General features: G+C 43.6%; 2 protein-coding genes across 4 annotated transcripts; one reads left to right on the forward strand and one right to left on the reverse strand.

Annotated features, from left to right (window-relative positions):
• Window positions 1-54: 54 nt before the first annotated feature.
• Window positions 55-6,787, forward strand: dnttip2 (deoxynucleotidyltransferase, terminal, interacting protein 2). The gene is made up of 7 exons (XM_048251843.1): window positions 55-215; window positions 759-3,091; window positions 3,396-3,534; window positions 3,696-3,791; window positions 5,078-5,242; window positions 5,963-6,072; window positions 6,353-6,787. Exons 1-7 carry the CDS (start codon window positions 138-140, stop codon window positions 6,444-6,446), a joined length of 3,015 nt encoding a protein of 1,004 aa, XP_048107800.1. The 5' UTR covers window positions 55-137; the 3' UTR covers window positions 6,447-6,787.
• On the reverse strand, window positions 6,751-20,810 carry spata6 (spermatogenesis associated 6). Of its 3 annotated transcripts, XM_048251864.1 has the most exons (13): window positions 20,614-20,810; window positions 18,289-18,426; window positions 18,114-18,162; window positions 17,985-18,026; window positions 17,693-17,817; window positions 17,406-17,489; window positions 12,702-12,968; window positions 11,588-11,696; window positions 11,288-11,334; window positions 10,952-11,118; window positions 8,631-8,730; window positions 7,673-7,771; window positions 7,111-7,243 (listed from the first exon to the last, which is right to left on the reverse strand). In XM_048251864.1, the coding sequence occupies exons 1-12, from the start codon at window positions 20,659-20,661 to the stop codon at window positions 7,694-7,696; spliced, it is 1,254 nt and encodes a 417-aa protein (XP_048107821.1). In that variant the 5' UTR covers window positions 20,662-20,810; the 3' UTR covers window positions 7,111-7,243; window positions 7,673-7,693. The 3 variants fall into 3 exon arrangements, 2 of the variants coding, with proteins under 2 accessions (XP_048107822.1, XP_048107821.1); XR_007194522.1 differs by lacking the exon at window positions 7,111-7,243 and having other exon boundaries at window positions 7,675-7,771; window positions 8,488-8,730; XM_048251865.1 differs by lacking the exons at window positions 7,673-7,771; window positions 8,631-8,730 and having other exon boundaries at window positions 6,751-7,243.
• Window positions 20,811-21,304: the final 494 nt, after the last annotated feature.

Raw genomic sequence — 21,304 nt, forward strand, 5'->3', positions numbered from 1 at the left:
AGATAGGAACACAAATTCTGAAATCGTATTCGGTTTTCGACTAGTTGCGTCTGAAATTTGAAAACGACGAGTAGCCCTATGCGAAGAGCTCGTGGAGCACACGTGTGCAGACAGGAAGTGGAGCATGCTGTGTCAAGATGGTGGCCACCAGAAGAGGGGTACGCGTGGTGGAATCACCAACTAAAACAAACCGGGAAGATTCGTCCAGTGCATCGGTGTGTACACACTTTTATATATGGCTAGGATGCCTAAGGTTATTCATCTTTAATTGCATGTATTTTGCGAAATGTACTGCTGCTTAATGTTACCAAACTTCACTTTGGCTAACAGCTAACGATAACGTAAGCTAGTGAAAAGTTTCTCTTGTCGGCGAGGCGGTAGCTTTTTACTGAAATATAACGTTATGTGGAATATATTGTCGGTGTTTATGTTTGCACAAATAAACCTGTCTGTATCCAGTGCTGTCGTGTCATATTTATCACTGGATCCTTCTGATGTCAACATCGTAGCTTGCTATAACTCTAGTGCGAACCACCACCACGTTTAACGTAACACATTCTGATTTTCAATCTCTTTCCCCACCTTTTGTGTCTTAATGTTCCACCTTTTATGTTCTTTGTTGTCAAATTTGATACTTGTATAGTTCTCTTCGAGCTGTGAGGCGTTTAGTTAGGACATCTTACAACTGCATACTAATATTATGACAACGCAATGTGGAAGTAGCTGGCTCATTTACTGAAGTTTGCATATCTTTACAGGACACGGCAACATCCACTAGAAGGACTCGGAGAGTGACCGTTCAACATGAGGCTCAACCCGTCTTAGAGAGTAAAAGTGATGCCCAGAAGGCTGAAGGTGAGGTGATCAGTACTGCCACCACACAAGAAGATAAACCCACAGAGGAAGCCGTTGCATGTGTGGAAAATCAACCTGATGACATCCACGATGCTGACGTGTCCGATTCGGAGTCGTGCTGCTCAGTGGTCTCCGATGCTCAAGCACCAAGCACCAGGTCAACCAGGAAGAGAGGTCTACTGTCCAAAAACCCCACTAGCGGCACAGAAGGAGTGTCTGAAGTGGAGTCCTGTGTGTCTGCCACTCCCCGCAGATCCACCCGGGCCCAGAAGAAAAAGGTTCCTTTTGGCTGTGATGGAGTGGAGCACTCTGAGGCAGAGTCTTGCAGCTCGGTGACCTCTCTGAGCAAACGCACACTAACTAGAAGCCAGAGGAAGACCGGGGCTCCTCAGTCGGCCTCCCACACCGAAGACACGGAACACTCAGAGCACGACTCCTATGATCTCCGCAAGTCCACGCTTCGTAAAAACACTAGGGGCCGAAGGACGAAGCCTGTCGAGCCAGTCCCCATCAACCTCGAGGATAGCGGAGACGTATCCTCCTCGTCCGTGTCCAGGAGAACGCCGGCACGCCGAGCCAAAGCCGCCCCCTCCAGTGAAGCCTGCTCCCAGCAAGTCTCTGGGGACAACGAGTCTGGACCGAGCGCAAAGAGAGCCACTCGCAGTCGAGCCAAAGATACGGCGGTCAGAGGCGCATCGGACTCCGAGTCGGACTTAACCGGTTACAGTTCCCTGGGAAGCCCCTGCTCCGTGTTGGGGAGGAGCACGCCCTGCAGCAGCCGCACGGGGTCGGCTAGCAGTAACCGCGCTGTGCCGGTATCCAGGGTAACCAGGTCTCTCCGCAGCGACGCTGCTCATGCGGCTTCCCCGCTGCCGGCTGAGGGCCAGACACCAAGCCAAAGGTTCACTCCTCTCTCTGATGCCATGGAAACAGCGGAAGAGATGGAGGTGGATGGGCATGAGGTGACCGTCATAGTGACCGGTGAGGAGGGAGAAGCCTCTCTGCTGGCAGAGGTGGGTGAGGAAGACAAAACTCTCGTCACAATGGAGGAGGAAGAGGCGGACGCTAGGGGAGTCAATGTGGTTGACCCGGCAGTGCTTGACGCCACGGAGAACGCTCACACAGTTACGCCATCAGTGGTCGTAACAGAGTCGGCTTGTCCAGGTGCTGAGATAGCAGAGGAGACGAGTCCTACTGCAGAGGAACATTCTGGAAAAGCAGCCTTGAAAGGCAGCGTGACTGTGTCCGAGGAAGCTGAATCTAGTGTTGGCAGTGTAAGCATGGTGACCCCACGTGTTGATCGTGCAACTGTAACTGTATCTGAAGTAGCTGAAGCAGACTCTACTGAGGAAGTTTGTGAAGGTGACAAACTCCTGACTGCTGCAGATGAGCAGGTCTGTTGTGGCCAGACTGTCAAAGTGACTGCATCTGATTCCACAGCCGAATTGGAGAGTATCACAGTCAAAGTAACAGAGGAAATCACAGAAACTGCCACAGAGCTTGATGTCCCTTGTGAGCAAACTGTGAAAGTTACTCTATGCGATGCCTCTGAGTCGAAAGAAGAGAGGATAGATGATGCGTCAGCACAACCTGGCTCGCATTCTCAAGGTGCAGAGGAAAATGACCAGGAACCCACTGGGCCGGACACCAGCAGTCTGAAGTCTGTTAAAGTAACTGAAGTTGAGTCCGGCCAAGACGAAGAGGACCAGCCAATGGAGGTAGATGATGCCAGTGATCACGCAAAGGTCAGTGAAAGTGTCACAGATGTTCAGGTGTCAGTTGCCCAAGATGGCGACGAGCAGCCATCAGGAAGTGGGGCGTCTCAGAAGCTTGGCGCTGTAAGCTTGCTGGACAGCAGTGATGACGAGGAGGACGATGATGACGGCAGCGACATGTGTAGCCTCAACGAGGAGCCCGCTGGAGTGCATGAGGCTTCTGAAAGTGAGGAAGACGAAGGCGGCGCCACGGAGAAGACTCTCACGGTCACGGTAAAGCCCAGAGCCAAGGTCCAGACCTTCCCTGGTGACGGACTATTTGTCATTGACACTCAGCCCGGGCTTCAGTCCTCTCGGGCGTTCTACACTGTGGCGAGACCGAGTGAGGAGGAGCAGGACGAAGACGGGACGACGGGAGAGGCCCGGGGCAAAGATGAAGAAGACGAAGAGTTTGTCGACGAGGAAGAAGATGAGGAGGATGAAGATGCCAAAATCCTGTTCACATGCAAGAACCCTGCATTGTAAGTCTTTAAAGGGGTTTATAGGGTTTTCAGCGCATGCTAGAATATCATAAGAAAAACTAATTTTAACAAAAAAAACCTTGCAGACTTAACAAAAGCATCCCAGGAAATGTTATAAAACAATTGAAAAGTGTATGGTACGGCTCATTTAATGTCTTTCTCTATATTCTCAGATTGTTTTTGTCTTGATATGCCCTTTTACTTTAATGAAACGTTCCCTTTCTTTACTAACTTACAGACTGCCTCAGATTCAAAGATTTTCACCCAAATCCTCCCACTTTCTCTGTTTGACAATCTCTCATAGGAAAGAGTTATCCTGCTTTATCGATCCGGGCCTGAAAGTGAAGGAGCTCGGGGGGTTATACATCAATTTCGATGGCAGGAAATCAAAGAAAGTCTCCAGCAGCCTAAAAACACTGAAAGACCAGAAGCACCTAGATGAGGTTAATTGATTTTGATAATGATTAATGGCTTTGATGAGTCTGTTGTTTACAAGAAGTTGTTTAGAAGATGGAATAGTTTTATACTTTATATTGTTGTCGAGTCAGGACCCACACACCTCTCAACGTCTCAGGTTGCTAAATTGCTTTTGTATTCCTTTCAGCTGATGAAAAAGAGTGTTGTTGGTCCCAGTTTTGAGAAGAAAGACTCCATACCTCCGTACAAAGAATCTCGTAATGCCACAAAGCTGAAGCGGAGGGTAAGTTTGTTAAATGTCTCCACACAACACAGCCTTCTGTTTACAGGAAACTATTGCCCACAGAAACGCACACAACTGTTGTTTGATTTGCATTTGCATCTATAGTAGATGATGTGGTAGAAAGGTATGTACAATCAGGGGCGTTGCAAGCGTGAAGGTTATGGGTGTGTTTTGCTGAAACACGATTCTATACCCCCCACTTTTTGTCACAAAAATGTAGAAATGCAGGGAGTCAACGACGTTGAAAGTGGAGGTGCGCACCCCAAGCCACTTGTTGTTTCTGTGTAGACAGGCCCTTGGTTATACTTGACACGCAACTGCGTTCTGGTCTCAGAGCATATGCTTACATGCTTGCAGGCCTCCTCGACAAGAGGATTACTAGCCCGCAGAGCCGCAAGGTTAAATTAAAATAATATAATTTAACTTATACCTGCTGATAACGTGGGCTAGAAGCAACAATATTTAAAACAACAGACGACGTGGATTCCTGTAACTATCCATGGAAACAGCATAGCCTAATAATGGTCTTTGAATTTACATTAATAAAGCTGGTATGCAACACAATTTATTTATATTTCCTTTGGATACGTTTGCAAACATGCTTTGGGTAGACTTTGAATTTGTTTTTACAGTTCTGTCATCATTCTGTGTCTTTTACATTTACTTAATAGATATTATAGTTAGGCCTATGCATTAATAGCCCAGTGATACCTTGAAATTAAGCTGTTGTCTGTTAGGCAACTTATTGTAGCCTAACAGAGGTAACCTATATCATAGCAAATAGCCTATTGCAGTAACAGCTTTAAAAACATCCACTTGTCTCACTGGAGTGAACGCAGACCATGAGCTTGCACAAATAAATTAATTAGTGAGATGATCTGCATCTCCGTTCACCTAAAGCTATGGTTGTGCTAACCCAATTTTTTAAAAAGCTTGATACGCCTTTGCGTACAATAGTCATATTTTGGAGCTGTATGATCTAAGGGAATTGACCTTGTTGGCACCTTAATGTTGTTTTGATTTTTTTTCACACATATAGAGGAATACCTTGATTGTATCTATCACGTGTGGACATATTTGTTTCTTTTTGTTTGCACATCAAAACGATAAAAAGTAGTACATTTAAATGAACGGATAGAACTTTACACCTCAGTGTCCCCAGATCCCAATATACATCCCTATTCTGGAGACTTAGAGGACCTCAAAGTCTGCGCTCTATCTAGGATGTTGTGCTATTTCTGTTATCTCTGTTATTTGATTGTTTTGTGATTGTGCTCTATGCTAAGATGGAACGTGAGAAGACCACTGGTGATGGCTGGTTCAACATGAAGGCCCCAGAAATGACTGAGGAACTGAAGAACGACCTGAAGGCCATCCAGATGCGATCCGCCATGGACCCAAAGCGCTTCTACAAGAAGAATGACCGAGAAGGCTTTTCCAAATACGTGCAGGTAGGATGGCTTTCCAGCCACACCATTTTAATATGGTTACTGGAACAGGTTTTGTGTACATAAATACTAGCAAAACATCAAGTATCAAAACAAAAATGTAACATTTTTTAAATGCTGTAAATTTATTGTTAATTAAAATGCAGTTTGTAGTCATTCATCACAAGCAATACTTAATCATGTATGTATTCAAGTATCTTTGTGATTATTGGTATGGCAAAACAGGCGTGACTTAAATAGTTATATCGTCCCCTCAGAATTATAAGGTTCTTTTATCTGACATTTTAACAACTGACAACTTAGAAAGGTGTGGTACAGTGTACCTTGTATCTTGTAGTTGTAGGCATTTTTAGACATAATATCTTAAGAGGTTTGTTCTGCTTATCAGTATAACTCTATGGAATTCTAAAACTGTGATGCTCAATATCTCAGAACTACTCAGATAGAACCTTTCAATTCCAATGGGACGATATTGTGTTTTGTGTAAAGTCTATCTAATTTGGCAAAATGGACTGCATTTCTCATGTTTTACTCCTCCAAGCACTCAAAGTGCTTTACAGAGGAATGCCTCACATTCACCCATTCTCTCTCACACTCACACACAACAGAGGCCACCATGCAAGGCACCAACCTGCACATTGGGAGCAGTTTCTGGTTCGGTGTACGATTACTATTGTCTGCCATTTTCAGGGGCTCATGCAAATACTCATGTTTCTCTCACAGGTTGGCACCGTGGTGGACAGTCCCCTGGACTTCTACCATTCCCGCATTCCCAAGAAAGAGAGGAAGAGGACCATTGTTGAAGAGCTACTGGCAGATGCTGAGTTCAGAAGGTACGGTACTGACCATAGACTGCTCTAGATATACAGTCTATATAGTACTGACAGCACACGTTGTACACTGATAAAGCTATTCTATTCTATATTGGAATAGAATAAAAAAAACACATACTGCCTATAACATCTTTAGAGCCCTTTTAGTCCGCTCAGTGCTGTAAATGAAGCACTCACACAAGCCTGAAGACTAGCCACAAACTGAGAAGTAAAATAAATATGATTCACTTTATCCTTATTGTGCATGCTAATACTCTTTTGAATTGTTTTGTTTTCAAAGCTACAACAAGAAGAAATTCCAGGAGATCATGTCTGACAAGGCTGCTCTACTGGCTGGCAAGAAACACAGGAAAAAGAAGTTCAAGTCAAAATAGGGAATAAAAACAGAGCAAATTTAAATAAACATCTGTGTGGTCATTTCAGAATGTCGTTTCGTAAAGAGATTCCTTTCTTTTGTTTTCAATCAGGGATCCAGATGTAAATGCATGGAGACCACATACATTTTTAAAGTAGATTTGTATGTATACACAACATGAATTTGTAAATATTTTAGTTTTCAAGCATCACAAGAATTGCAGTGATGAATTTATTTTTGTCAATACTGTTCTATCAGGCTGTGCCACAACCACACATGATCAAGTGGAAAAACAACACTTGTTATACAATTAACTTAATATTCCTTTTTCAGTCACAATAAATGCAGTATTATAAGATCCATGATTTGTTTTCATTGTTTTTATAAAACCATAAAGGGGCCTTGAAGGGGTGAATCCAGCACCTCAATATATGACATATACAAAATATGTAATTTCCATATCATAATCCCTTTCATGACAGCTTGTATCTGGATTGGGCTTTCTCTAATTTCAAGTGTAAAAGCTACCTGGTAGGAATGATAATATAATAACATAATGCACTTTTGAAAATGGGTAGCAACTGCATACCCATCTGTGTCAGTGCGTCCTTCAACAGTGATCTTAATACGTTGATTTATGGTGCCAGGCCGTGTCCTCAGCTAGTGTCGGAGAGGTTTCTGTAGAGGTTCTTGTAGATTCGGCCCAAGCTCTCCTCGAACACGGCTCTGTGGGGTCTCCCCGTGTAGGCAGCCGCTCTGGAGCTCCAGTAATGTCCGTTGTCTAAGTGAACAGATGTTTCCGCTGCCGATACAGTGCTGCAAGACAGATGGAGGCTAGTTAAGCATTTCATACGCACATTCAAATTGGCTGCATCCCTAATCATTATGAAGGGTCGTGCGAGGGCACGTGCGTGTTCTCGCTTTTTCCCAGTTAATACGATTTTTCAAAGTCTGTTATGCATAGATGTAAATACTTCTGGCAACATCAGAGGGCCACTAAGCTGTAATACATCTATGCAGGTTGTTGCCACTAGGGGGCGCTTACGCACCACAGATATGCTTTCAAGCGCGGGGTGTTGAGTTCAGTCTCGCACTTCTTGTTGGAAGGGCACGAGCGTGGTGGAAGGTTATCAGTGGTGGGATCTTATGTAAGTTTGGCTCTGTGAGGTGGTGTCTGTGTTGTGCTTGGCCCCTGGCTGTGTTTAGACCCATGTGGAGCGAGAGCAGAGAACACACACTGCAGACCTGTCCTGGAGACGCTGTCTGTCACGGGAGAGCGCTGGCCCACGGCAGGGAGCGCTGGCCGCCGCTGTCAACATCCTCGTCTTCATCTTCATCCCCATCCTGCCAAACGTGTTCCCACAGGCACGTTGGAAGATGAATATGATTGTCAGAAAATAAATCAGCTACAATAGCTATACTGCAACTCATTTAATTTCAACATGACTTGACAATAGCGTATAGGATAGAATAACAACACGTGTAATTAATTATAGGACATGCATGCTGTTGGTTGATAAATAATCTTAACCAAATCCCCCTCCTCTCTCGTTTCCCTGTGTGGAGTGGATTACACTTTTGTATCCTTAAGCTTTCAGGGGTTTCAGCCGCGGTGAGCCTGGCACCCTGCTGCGTTTCAATGGCACCTTCTTCTCCGTCTTTGTGCAGGCCAAGATGAGCTTATAAAACAGCAGCTTTCTGACAGCGCTACCCAGCCCGGCTACACCCACCTCCCCAAAAGACACCTGCCCCCCCCCCCCCTCCCCCCTCCCCTCTCAAGAATGGATTGCTGCAGCTTTGGAGCAATTAGTGAGGTTTTTAATTGGGGGAGGAGGGGGTATTCATTACGTCATTCAAGCAGCAGAGGATGCGAGGTGATGTTTTTTTTTCTTTCGGTACACCTGCCAGCTCTCAATCCCCTCTAACTTGACAGTGGATTTAAAATGAAAGGACAGGAGACACACACACACACACACACACACACACACAGCGATGATTCAGCGAAGGCCTACTCAGACTACAATGAGTCTGATGCAGTTCCTCGAGCCCTCATCTGTCACCTTATGAAAATGAACTTCTCAAACTGCCGTCAAACTGATATTCTCATCTTAGAGGTCTTGTCTGCGTATTGATTAGTGTGCGATGTGCAGTAGTTTCCCTGTCCTGGGAGGAAATGTCAGGCGGCAGGTAGTTAGGTACGCACAAAGGTGAGCCTGCAGCTTGTGTTTCGGCCCCTGAGGATCCTCTCCACCCGTCTGTGAATCTCTTCCCAGCGACAGGGACTTGAGGGGTCCTGCTTAAACCTGGGAAAGACAGACACACGGCCTGCATTAGCATACAGGAGCAAAACTACCATATACCTTCAATTCAAATCACTTCATCCATGTGTGATAAAACGATAAGTTACACAACATCTGCAACAGTGGTTGGTAACGGTGACGGGGGTATTTGTGTGTGAGAAATACACAGATCATGAAGTCCCCAGTTTGGCCACTAGTCGGTGCTGTGTCACCAACAATGACATGGTGTGTGAGAGGGAAGAGAAGACAGCTCTCCAAGACTGCAAACAGCATAGATGATCATATTGCACATAACTACACAAACAACAAGTCTGCAAAGATGCAGCTGCCATCTTAGCATAAACATAATCCATGCTCCGTGTCTACTCACTGTCAACTCTTCATATAGACTGTTTGACATCAGAAATCCACATCTAGTTTGTACCACTCATTTTTACATGATCAAAAATTGGCCTAGTAATAATTTACAATGACAGACCTAAAATTAGGTTTTCATGTTGAAATTTCAAAGAAAATTTCCAGAGGAACAACAACCGCAACCACAAGCAATTCATTTTGGGAGAAAAGTTCCATGTGTTCTGTCCCACCGGGTGCTGGAGGCGCTTCAGATCATAGCTAAGGGCCAGGCGAACAGCGCATGAGTCACTGGACTGAATCTGTGGGAGACCGACTCCGCAGTGCCCCTTCTCCTGGGCCTCCATCAAACACTTCCCCTGAACGTGCCTCTCTCCTGATTGTCCGAATCTGCAGCGGCAGCCCTAATCTCCTGCCCCCTGACTGCTGTCATGCTTTCAATCGGTAGGAGAGGCCCCATATTTACCACTATTTACCCCACAGTTTAAAATTGTCTATTGATTTTAATGTTCATTCCTGAGCTTCAAAGAAAGAGAGAGAAGGAAGGGGGAAAAAGTCAAGGTGTGGGGACAAATAAACAAACGCCAGTTTAGCTCACAGCTGCTCAGATCAATGACCGAGGTCTCAGAATTTATTAAATTGTGTGTCAGGGTCAAATGCATTCAATCTTGCTGGAACATAATCAATACTATTTCCTCCCTGTTTTCCCTGGGATTTCCCCCCACGTTCTTTTAAGTAATGAACAAACATGACAAGACATCAGATCCTGTGATTTGAAGGGGAGCGAGTGAATTCATCTCCGCTGTCACCGGTAATCATCCCGAGGATTTGGAGGACGCTGCCATGTTTCATTTGGCCGCTCCTCTCCTGAGATCCATATTTTGTCAATATCGCATAAATGGGATTTCTGACGGGAAAATCTGTACGCGCCTCGCCCGGTCTGTCGATGCCGCAAATATAAATAGTTTTGTTCCAAGGATGACATATTCTGCACAGATTCAAATGTGAAATCTATTTCTTTTAGCAGGCTATTAAAAGCCCAGCTACAGACCCAGCCAATATGATTTCACTCTGACCACCTCTGCTCCGGACATGGGACACATAACCCACACAGGGATTAGTATGGCCCTCATTCTGAGGGGATCAATCTGTATGATCAATAACGACTTCTGAGGCGTAAACAAACGCCACACAGTACAAACAAATCTAAGCAAAGGTCTTTTGCAAAGGTGGCAAAGCACAGCAAAAAAAACAGAAAAAGAAGAAAACACATTTGCCCCTGAAAACTCTTTTCCTGTTGTACTGCAGGTCTTGGCTGTGCTTGCTGAATTTAGTGTTTTGGGAGTGGTGTTCATTGGTGTGCTCTTTGGTAGGACTGTAATATGATTTCCAGACAGGGCGACCTCACCATCACCCCCAGCCACTCCCCACCAAATACAACATCACAAAAGTTCAACAACTCTATCACACTGCCCCAATGAAATATACTGCAATATTTTTTTTTGTAAAACACTATCATTCTAGTCAATCATTATAGTTAACATGCAAATATTTGTGACAGACAAAGTTCATTTTCAGTTGCGTTTAAACCCCCCACAGCTAGATAGCACTGTTGTAATCAGTCTTCAGCCATTTCACTCCCACTATTCTGATTATATACCTGTAAGTGCCTACAACCAAATCAAAACCATTAGGATATCCTTTCCCAACCTCACTCTTGGGCGTGTGATTATTGTTTAAATATATCGCCTTGCTTACAGCATTGCACTACATTGAACTGAAAACCCTGTATTATGATACAAGTCCAATCACCAGAGTCTTGCCAATTCACAGCCCTATTAATCTATGTGAGGCAGCAGAAGGTCGGTACCTCTCTTTCAGCGAGGAGTGGCTGAGCCCTGGGCTCTGTGCTGCCCTGTGGCTGCTGGTCAGTAGTGGGGTGGAGTGGGCCTCCGGAGGTCTCCGGTGGACGGGGCTGCAGCTGGGTCTCTGCCTGGGAGGCCCGACTGGGGAAGGGGCGGATTTGAGAGAGCTTGCCTGCAAGCAGACACAGAGGTGTGGAAACTCTACTAATTCATTCAATGATTAAAATAATGAAAACTCAAAACGATCACGCTCAAATCAAATATTATGTTCATTCTTGCAAGTCTGTTTCAAGATGTGTGTGTGTGTGTGTGTGTGTATGTGTGTGTTAGTGATGACGTACCGATACTTTAGCTGGACTTGACCTTCTACTGGAGAGGTGTGAGGCATCTGAGGAGAAAAACATTCCAGAACAATCACAGCTGCTACTGTAACCTTAGAAACCTAATGGCATAAAGCATCCCCTTCATTTTCTATAAGGCAAAATATAGAAGTCCGTTTTCTTTTCTTTTTTGTGTTTTGATTATATTAACACTTGCTTACAAGTAATGGGTGTTGCCATTAGTTTGTTATGTGTTATCATCAGATGGTTGTTAACCTCAGCTTCAAACGGTGTGCTAGTACTTACAATGCTCTGGCCTACCTGCAGCGGAGTGAGTAGACCTATCGAGGATGGACCTCCAGGTGGACAAGGAGAGGGACGGTGAACACGACGAGGTCTCAAGGACTGAAGTACTCAGACTGCGGGGAACCTTCAAACATGAAGACAATCAGCAGCCGCTCCTCAAAGATAAATACTTCCCCTTCTCTTCTGTTAGCTGGACAAGCAAAGCAGCCATTCTGATGCGGGTGTCATTGCCTCCTCTGCCCTGCACCCCATGTTAATTGCCTTGAGGGGGAGGTTAAATTGCAAGAGGAGGTTTGGGCACAGCTATGGCTCGTAGCGCAACTCCACTCAGGTGGGCCTGCTGGTCGTCCACCCAACTTCAATTAAAACTGCAGCCACTTCAATTAAACAGCAATATTATCACACTCGCTAATGAAACAAGCTATTTCCTTTTACATAAGTAAGTATGCGAACTTAAAACAAACACCGCTAATGCATTCAGTGGGCTAATCTTCCTCTGTGGGGAACTATTTGTTAATCATGGTTTGACTCTTAATTACCTAGGTTAATTGTAGCCTCCGGATTTACTTGAGAGAGAGAGAAAAAAAGAGAAAAAGAAAGAGAGAGAGAGAGAGAGAGAGAGAGAGAGAAAGCAAACCACGGCTCGTGTTTCTGAAAGGGCGAACATACAAGGAAATGCCATGGCGATACCACAGGCAAGCCCACGTCTTGCCTTTCATAACATGACAGCTTTGATATTTACACCGTGGGACTTGATGTTGTTTTATTGAACACTCCGACAGAAACAAGACCGTTGACTTTAAAGCAGCTAAGAGCCTCGACGGGTGATCCGCATTTCTCACCAGGCGAAGCACTTTAGGGGAGAAATATATCTTAATCAACACATAATCCAAAATGTGAAAGGAAAAAAAAAACATGAAAAGCAAATAATGCTCTTAAACCAATTCAAGCATGTACTTCATAAAAAAAAAGGCTGCTTTTAAAAACGCACTAATCTGATTTAAAGTTTGACTATTTAGTCTAAGCTGACAAAAACACACAAAAAAAGTAACATCTAACCCATTCGGAGCCCTGGTAGGAATAAACAGAGATTATTGAAGTCGGCCACCTGTGGTTCCGCGCGACTCACCACGAAGGGGGGCTGTCGACATGTCTCCTTCCTGAAGGCGTGCGGCCCCAGCTGGAGGTGGCCAAGGCGCTGCCTGGCATCCTCCGACAGCTGGCACATCCTTCGGTGGGTGTAGGGCGAGAGCGCACGGGTCATCGAGGCGACGGTGGGTCTGTCATAGCCGCTGGATGCCGGCGCGCCTGCGCTGCCCGGCCCTGTCTTCCCCGCGGTGCCCGGGCTCCTCCTGACGCTGGCACTGGCAGGTTTAGCAGGGGATTTGCTGGAATTCTGACACACACACACACACACACACACACACACACACACACACACACACACACACACACACACACACACACACACACACACGACAAGTTAGAGCACAAAACTCCACACTATGAGGCAGCTGCTGGATGTAGAGCCAGACCTGCTTCTATTCTGTTCCAGAACCGCCTGCTATCTGAGAGCTTGCAGCCCTGTTTGCATTATCTCTCCATGTATTATATTACTTCACACATATGGCATTAAAGCCCTGTCTCTTAATTGTGCTTCACCCTGAATAAAAGTTGAGTGACCAGAGCTGCATCCACGAAAGTCGAACGAACGGAAAGAAATCTGGCCTTAAAGAAAAACAACCACAGCATGAAGACAAGAGGTCACCAATCTCTTCTAGGCAGCAAAATGGCTTCAATAATTCTAATATGTGCTAACATGATTGTGCGACGCAATAACAGTGCTCCTGCAGGCGATGCCGGGGTAAATAAGTTTTTAAAAATGTTAATTGCATTTGATGGCCAGTTTCAGACTAATACGGTAATGACATTACATGGATGTAAAAACAAAGATCATTTAAATGCTAATTGGAACAGCCTGGCATATTAACTCATTTTGAAGAGTGGAATAGATAAATCCTGATGGTGAATGTTATTTGAAGGGAACAGTTTAAATGAAATTAAACTAAGGAGGGTTTCTCTTTTATATTCTCCTCCTCCTTTATTCTTCCTCTCAATCTCCTTTTTATCCTTCTCCCTCTCTCCCTCCCTCTCTCCCCCCTCTCTCTCTCTCACACACACTCTCTCTCTGTTTTAGTCAGAACACAAAGGAGCCTTTTCCAGCCATGAGTCTTGCTTGTCTGATGTGATTAGTAGGTCTGCTGGTATTGGTGACTGGTGATAAAGCGGGGTGTCCTTGAGACAACAAAGCCTGCGCTACAAGTAGCTTATTAAACCAGAAACACGAGCTGCTCAAATGCATGCAAATCACGCCGAGACGGCCCATTTACAAAGCGCACCGTGTCAAGTCCAAACCAGAAGACTTTACAAAGAGGGACATGCACATAAATACTGACGGAATCGGGATGACAACAGTGAGACCAGACTAGACAGCAAAACGAGAAACTCAATAGAGGAGGAAGAGGATGTGAGTGAAAGTGGCCGTGGAGACCATCTTAAGAAGGATGTGCTTTCGTCAAAGATCCTTGATTACTAGCTCCGCTTTAATCCTCTCTGCTTTCGTGCTTTCAAAGCGACAAAGTTGATGGGATTTGTTTACTTCTCGATGTCTAGCTAACTAAAGGAGATGTTAATCACTGATATAAGAATGCTTCAGTATCTTATCTTATCTATTAGAATTACCACACATCAGGACAATTAACGTTACGTTTCAATTTTCAATGTTGCGTGGTGTCCATGCAATGCATTTGAATGATTGAGTTTTCTCTTAAGTTTCAAAAGTGACTCGGCCTAAAAGTAACATGGCAAAGATGGCCATACACAAGAATTCAAGTTTTATAGCTAATATTCTCCAACAGGAATAACAAACTAACCAAATTAAATGCCTTTCTCCCTCTCTCTCTTTCCCTCTTTATTACACACACACACACACACACACACACACACACACACACACACACACTCACACACTCACATTCTGTGGAAACATACAGAATTCAAAATTAGAGATGCACCGATATGGAATTTTAGGGCCGATAACGATAACTGATATTTATTGGTTTGTTGTGGCCATTACCGATACGATAACCGATAATATTACTCTTGAAAAAAAATTGTGAAAAGTGATTTGGGGAAAGCATTTAATAAGCATAATTTTATTGCAGTAATTTTACCTACCACCAAATGATGGACAGAACTCATTATAGTCCTCAATAGTACAGCAGTCAACATAACAGTAGCCTAGCCCTACAGTATGTGTGGCTCCTTTAAGTGAACCTGACGTCAGTGAATTGCGAGTGAGCGGCTAGAGAGTATGAATCGTTTTCATTTAGGACTAAACACTCATAGCTCAGTTGGAAATAAGCTACAGTATAGCGACCAAATCAGAGTTTGTGAGGGAAACTTAGGTTTAGTTTCAACTGCGGGTAACTGAATAAAGCTGCAACTTCTCAGACTGTATCTTATGTCCGTCTACTCTGTTGCGCACAACCTGCTGCAGCAGAAATGAAAGGGGTTATAGCCCCGAAGGTTTTAATAACTTATTATGATGACCTGTCTGGAACTGAAGCAGGAATGGTTGGCATATTTCTAGGTAATAATACAAAACCCAAGCTAAAGTAATGCAAATATAATACTAAAACACAGCTTAGAACTAGGCCTACTTATGTACTAGTCCCACTAACGAGTTTGTTTATTTGTTTCCCCGACCAGCGCGGTAAAGTGCAAACACATCAGCACAAGACGACTCTAGATAGGGCTGAGCTCCGCTCTGGTAAGGTTAAATGGCGGATCATTCACGAGAGGATTTTGAGATGCACAGATTCCCAAATGAACTCATATCCACAGATTTTGTTAGAGCGGTGAAATACATTCACACCGCTGACATTATATTGAGGAAAAAGTATAGCCAACCAAGCTCAAGTAGCTCAGTGTAGTCAGACGGACCTTACGTAGGCTTAAATTAGGACTTTAAAAAATATCGGCCAGAATTCTGTTATTATATATTATATAATATTTTCATTTTTTCACTTATCGGCCAATAATACATCGGCCGCCGATATATCGTGCAACCCTATTCAAAATAGCTCCTAGGCTAGTCAAACCTAGACTGTGCATCAGTCTTGGTTTGACTATACTTTCAGGTTTGAGGCTCCAATATCCAATAACTGTCTAGAGCTACAAACAGAAACCCCAATCTAGTCCTCTAATGATGCACATCTCGTTGGCCAGTCTTCCTGTCGGGGCAGGCAGGCAGTCTTGCCAACAATCTCCATTAAAAACAAATGGTCCTGACAAGACAACCAGGACAATGAGTCTCCATTTCACCACACTGAGCGAGCCTACAGTTTGGAGCAATGTCACAGTCCTCTCGGGCTTGTGCTGAGCCTTTTAAATTCCCCAGAAAATGGCATCTTAACAGGCTGTCATGCCGCTTGTCATGTTTCCTTTGGGAACAACCAAGCCATCAGGCAAGAAATTATTTCCACAAAAACCGAGAGCGGCCTTTACTGAACAAATTGTCTGATCTATTCTCCAAGTCAGAACTGTTTTGTTTATTTGTTTTGTAATTTCCTGCCAGTAAAGGGGGAAATTGTACAGATCTCCGATGTTCAAAATGGCTACTGAATTAGAAAGACATCTGACAAAAACAATGTGTTTCTCTTATGCACACTCTTGATGGTTCTTGATGCACACAGGACAAACAGAAGCAGGATAACTCACTGCTGATACAACATATCAAGAGATAATCTGGTGCTATAAAATTGCCTTCTGGAATGCATGTCTTTAGACCGCAGGGATGCCCATGACATAAAGGAACACAATGTAGAAGGTGATTACATTGACTGACAGATCCATTCTTTGGAGGAAAAGGAAACAAATTCTTTGTTGGTTTCCCCATGGTCACTTTGACAGAGATGGTTTTGTTATCAGCAAAACCATCCTCTTTGGTCTACTTTACATGCGAGAGAGAAAGACAGAGAGGGGGAGTGTAATAGTGTTATATTTTAATATGTGTACCCGTTTGCCACTGATATATCAAAATAATGTATTGTGTTTTTGTGAATTATTTTTTGTAACTTGTTACTGAGATTAAACTGGTAAATGACCAAAAACACCAAAGTCATTTGATTCCCTGGAGGCTTGCAAACTGATCAAAAATATTAATTTGTGTCAAATCTTCCAATGTTAAAAAATGTATTCACTAGAAGACGTGAATTAACTCTCAATACACATAAGATACTATACAAAGAGGTTGATGGAAACAAGATTATTCACAATTTCTTTTATGTGTTTCCATATACATAGACCTCTGAAGTTCACCTACAAAAACGACCCAAACGCTGCCATCTTTACCCATATAAAGAGATCAGAGTACCATCTTTGCCCATATAGGTAGATTCGGATCACATTATATGGGCAAAGATGGCAGCTTTGGGTCATGTTGGTAGGGAACTTCAGAGGTTTATTGCCCTGGCAACCTTGACCTGGGAAGAATGGCTATATTTAAATCACAGAAACTTGGCGGCCGGAAACACACACAGACTTGCAATATCTTTCGCAAATTTTCATGAATGCACTTCAAATCTGCTGAGTAGTTGAATGAAAACCCAGCTAGTGTGCGGCCCAAATCTCTACCTTGTTGCGTGGTCAATGGTCTTGTCGGGTTATCATGCATTTGCTATTGATGACACCTGTTCAGGGAGCAGACAGCGTACTGATGACAAAGAGACGTCAGACATACCGCCAGAGGACACAGAGATGTCAGACATACCGAGGATGCAGCAGGCCGCCGATCTCTCGCCTCACATTCCTCTATGGTGGTGGTGGTGGAGAATTCCACTTTGGGTGAGATTCCCTGTGGAGTGCAAAGAAAGCCACTTTCAGAGAAAGAAGATAAATAAATAAACAAACAAATAAAAGAAGAGGGAGAGAGCAGATAACGTGTCCAGTGGATCAATGTGCCAAAACCGTCTTGTCCTTCAGGAAATGTATCAAAACAGAGTAAGCTTTTAAGATAAACCACAGATATGACCAGGCCTGACTTAGACAAAGACCCACGGGGAAGGTGATGGATTTCTTCATCAGGAGCTCTCTCTGTGGACAAGGGGATTTGGACAGGACGCACGGTCCAGGGTAGAGGAAGTCACGGGTGTTCTCCTCAAGAGTAGCCCAGATTTCCCCCTCTGCAGACAAACCCAATCACAGTTATATCACCTAGCCCCATCAGAAGGGCTTCACATCAGTGTTCTAAGAATAACTGCTATGTTCCAAATAAACGTCCACAACAATGAAAAACTGAACATGTTGTACAATACTGAATGGCCTGGGTAGAGGCAACAGAATAACACACCTGGTGGTAGCAGCTGAATTAGCTCAAAGAATGTTGTATCACCTAGAGAAGAAAAACCTGTGAGCTTTGTGACAACATGGAGTCGCTCATAATTAAGAAACCAAAAAGAGTCAACTAGAAATTACTTACATTCTAGGAGGTCAGCAATGCCACTCAGGTCAACTACATGGGAGAAAGACTAGCGAGGAGACAGAGGAGCGACAAACAAGTAAAGCTACGTGCTACATCAGAACTAGGTATATTTCAGAAGGGGAAGTCCTTACCCTGGAGGGGTAGGTTTGTGGTGTTGGTGAGGAGGACATACCTTGGTAAATACCATTTTTTTGTGGAACAAAAGAGGAAAGACAGCAGGAACGCAATGGGTCTTCTGAAACTGGTCCATGATGCGCACACTGAGGTATATGTCTTCCTGAGAGGGCAACATTACCCCAGGGCACGTGATCTGGGTAAATGTAAACAAAGCAAAGCAGTCTAATACAGAGCTGGAGGGCACAAACAAACAGCAACTGTAATCACCAGCACATTTGCACATTAGGGAGCCTTTGGCTGTGAATAAGTGTCGTGTGATATTTTTATGTCAACAGTGTATGGATGAAAGCTCAATCACTCAACATTCGTTCATTGGTGCTAATATCCAGTATTCCACGTCAGTAACGTTATGGAGACTGGATGGAAAATTGACCATACAATCAATGTCAAATAGCCTATGCAATGGCACAGGAGCTACCTGTTGCAACCTATAAACTGTTTCGTGAAACTCAACTCAATGCTAACCAGGCTGCAAAAACAAACAAACAAACAAACAAACAAAAAACACCCAGGTTTTTAACCAGTGACGCACCCATTTACGCTACATCAGGAGTCTCAAACTCAAATGAGCTGGGGGCCACTTCTGCCAACGTCATCTGATTGGAGGGCCACGTCAGTGTTCAAGAATAATACAAAAAAAAGAACGGCTATTTCTGAAAATGCAATGCCCCCAAATACTGTAACACAACTGCAAACAGAAAGTGCAAGTCTTTATCTCTTTTAGACACCTGTGCTAGCAACCTTAGCTTATAATGCTAAAATAAATATTAATACAAATTATAAAAACAAAAACGCATAAAAACAGGTATGTGTGTGTTTCACACCAAACAAAAATATTTTCCTCTCATAACTTATTTAAACCTGCCAAAATTAGGCACCAGGGTTAAGAAAACAACACCATTGGATTTTTATATCACAATTTCAAAAGGCTATGGTTTGAAATTGGTCAGAGATAAAGTCCTACTGTAAATGTAAAAATCTTTGAGTATAAACAAAAATTTATGAAGGGGGTAAATTTACCCATCTAATTTGCCACTGGATGGCAGGCACCTCAAATTATGCACCTAAGTAAATATTGGTTGTTGAACATATTTGAGCAGGTTTACTTTCTTTTTTGTAATATTACCCACATAACAAATTAACAGGAAAACAGTAGGCCTAAGATGTAAACCAACAATAGTAAACTATTACAGTACTATCACCACAAACCATTATTATAGGCCTACAATAAAGTAGGCTAGTCTGGTCAAATCAGTTCCTATCTTGTAGTGACTTGTAGTTCTTCAGAGCCCTATTTTACTACCCCTACTGTCTGTACCACGTCCATTACGGACACTATCATCACGATTAGCACTGCCACCTCCAGCTATGTATGCTTAGTGGACACCGTTGTAGGCCTATAGGCTACACACAAAGACGCACCTCCTTTCACAGACGCACCGTGACTATCACTGTCGATCATATACTCTCCAAAAGGCAGATATTCTTCAGAGTCTGAATAGGTGAATAACATAGCCTACCCAAGACTTCATCATACGTGAACATTTTTTTCAACATTTGGTGTAAGCCTATTTCTGCTTCAATTTGTGCAAAACTATATGGCCTGCATCGCTTCCGCGTCATTACAAACTAATGCACGTCTTCGTGTTTCTCGGCTTCTTGCGTGTATTCCAGTATTTCCTGAAAACTTTGTGCAGCGAATTTGGGCTTGAATCGAAGCTCTGGATGTCTAGCAACTAGTGGAGGAGAGTACAAATGAGATTTGGCACCGTACTTAGATCTATCGTATTTTAGTCAGTGCCGTTGTTTGTCGCTATTAAAATTACCCTCAAGGGCCGAATTAGATTATTATTTTGACATTAGGTCGCGGGTCGGAATTGGGCCGCAAGTGGCCCGCGGACCGGGAGTTTAAGACGCTGCGCTACATGATGTTAAATAACGGTAGATGCTCGGAAATCAATTAGCTAACATGCTAGCTTGTGACAGCTAACTGTTACAATGTTAAGTTACATTATGGTGGGTGGCGCTACTTAGCAGAAGTTGTGCATACTGCTCTAACTAAACACTGCAACAAGTTATCATTTCCCAGCATGATCTAGGACAAAAGTAAACCACAGGTGGTCAAGCCTTGGGGCTACTTGTTCAACGTTAACGTTACATTAGGCTAACGTTAACGTACATCCGCTCTATCTATCTGTACTTAGCATCTATAAATCTCTACTCGCAAGATAATATTAACGTTACAACCATGAAGCTCTCGGCAATCACCAAGTTCTATAATCAATTTTCAGAATTCTTAACACACAGGTTTTTTACTTACAGCCTGAATCTCGAGTTCTACTGTGCATTTCAATCTTTTTTGAGGCATCCCGAATGCCGACTGTTTATTTGGCTACTTTAGGTGGAGTCACTCCACCCACGTTTCAAACTTCGTTGCCATAGTTGCAGCAGACGCTTACCGATGCATACCAGAGCCATATAACCAGAGGGTTAAAGCGGAGTAATCAAGGATCTTTGATATAACCTTTATACGGCTCTGACGCATACCATGTGATCACCTCTGCCTCCTCCTTCTACACAAGTAAGCTGTCAATGATAGCCTTTGTGTATTTGTAAACAGAAAGCCAGTAGGCTAAAACTGAAAGCTATACACACACAATTGCAAGTCTGATCACGGTATGTTGTAATAATCCCACTCTCCTTAAATCCCCTACATGCTGAGATGAGAAAAGTTTACCTCCTGCTATGTAGGCTATAACTACATGCCTTATGGGAGGCTCTGAAATAGCATTTTGTAGTGAAATTAAGTAGCCTCGTAGGAAAGTGAGATGGTTTTAGCTTGTGGGAGGCTGATGCATAACTAATAGAAAATGGACGCAAAAGAGATGACAGTGTTGAGGAAGAAAATAATTAACAATTTACACTGTCTCTGGGCATACATAGCTGCATGCATATAATTAGGATGAAGCCTAATGCATCTGATCCAGTGGAGCAAGGAAGAGGAGAATAAT

Source organism: Alosa alosa, chromosome 9 (genome assembly GCF_017589495.1).
Source record: "Alosa alosa isolate M-15738 ecotype Scorff River chromosome 9, AALO_Geno_1.1, whole genome shotgun sequence".
Taxonomy (NCBI): domain Eukaryota; kingdom Metazoa; phylum Chordata; class Actinopteri; order Clupeiformes; family Clupeidae; genus Alosa; species Alosa alosa.

Excerpts from the sequence above, each read along its gene's own strand:
- dnttip2 (XM_048251843.1), top strand. The coding sequence starts at position 138 with ATGGTGGCCACCAGAAGAGGGGTACGCGTGGTGGAATCACCAACTAAA. Across the intron at positions 3,792-5,077 it reads CCACAAAGCTGAAGCGGAGG|ATGGAACGTGAGAAGACCAC; the intron begins GTAAGTTTGTTA and ends CTCTATGCTAAG. Across the intron at positions 5,243-5,962 it reads GCTTTTCCAAATACGTGCAG|GTTGGCACCGTGGTGGACAG; the intron begins GTAGGATGGCTT and ends TTTCTCTCACAG.
- spata6 (XM_048251864.1), bottom strand. The coding sequence starts at position 20,661 with ATGCCTCAAAAAAGATTGAAATGCACAGTAGAACTCGAGATTCAGGCT. Across the intron at positions 17,490-17,692 it reads AGAAATCCATCACCTTCCCC|GGAATCTCACCCAAAGTGGA; the intron begins GTGGGTCTTTGT and ends TGCACTCCACAG. Across the intron at positions 11,697-12,701 it reads GTCGACAGCCCCCCTTCGTG|GTTCCCCGCAGTCTGAGTAC; the intron begins GTGAGTCGCGCG and ends TCATGTTTGAAG.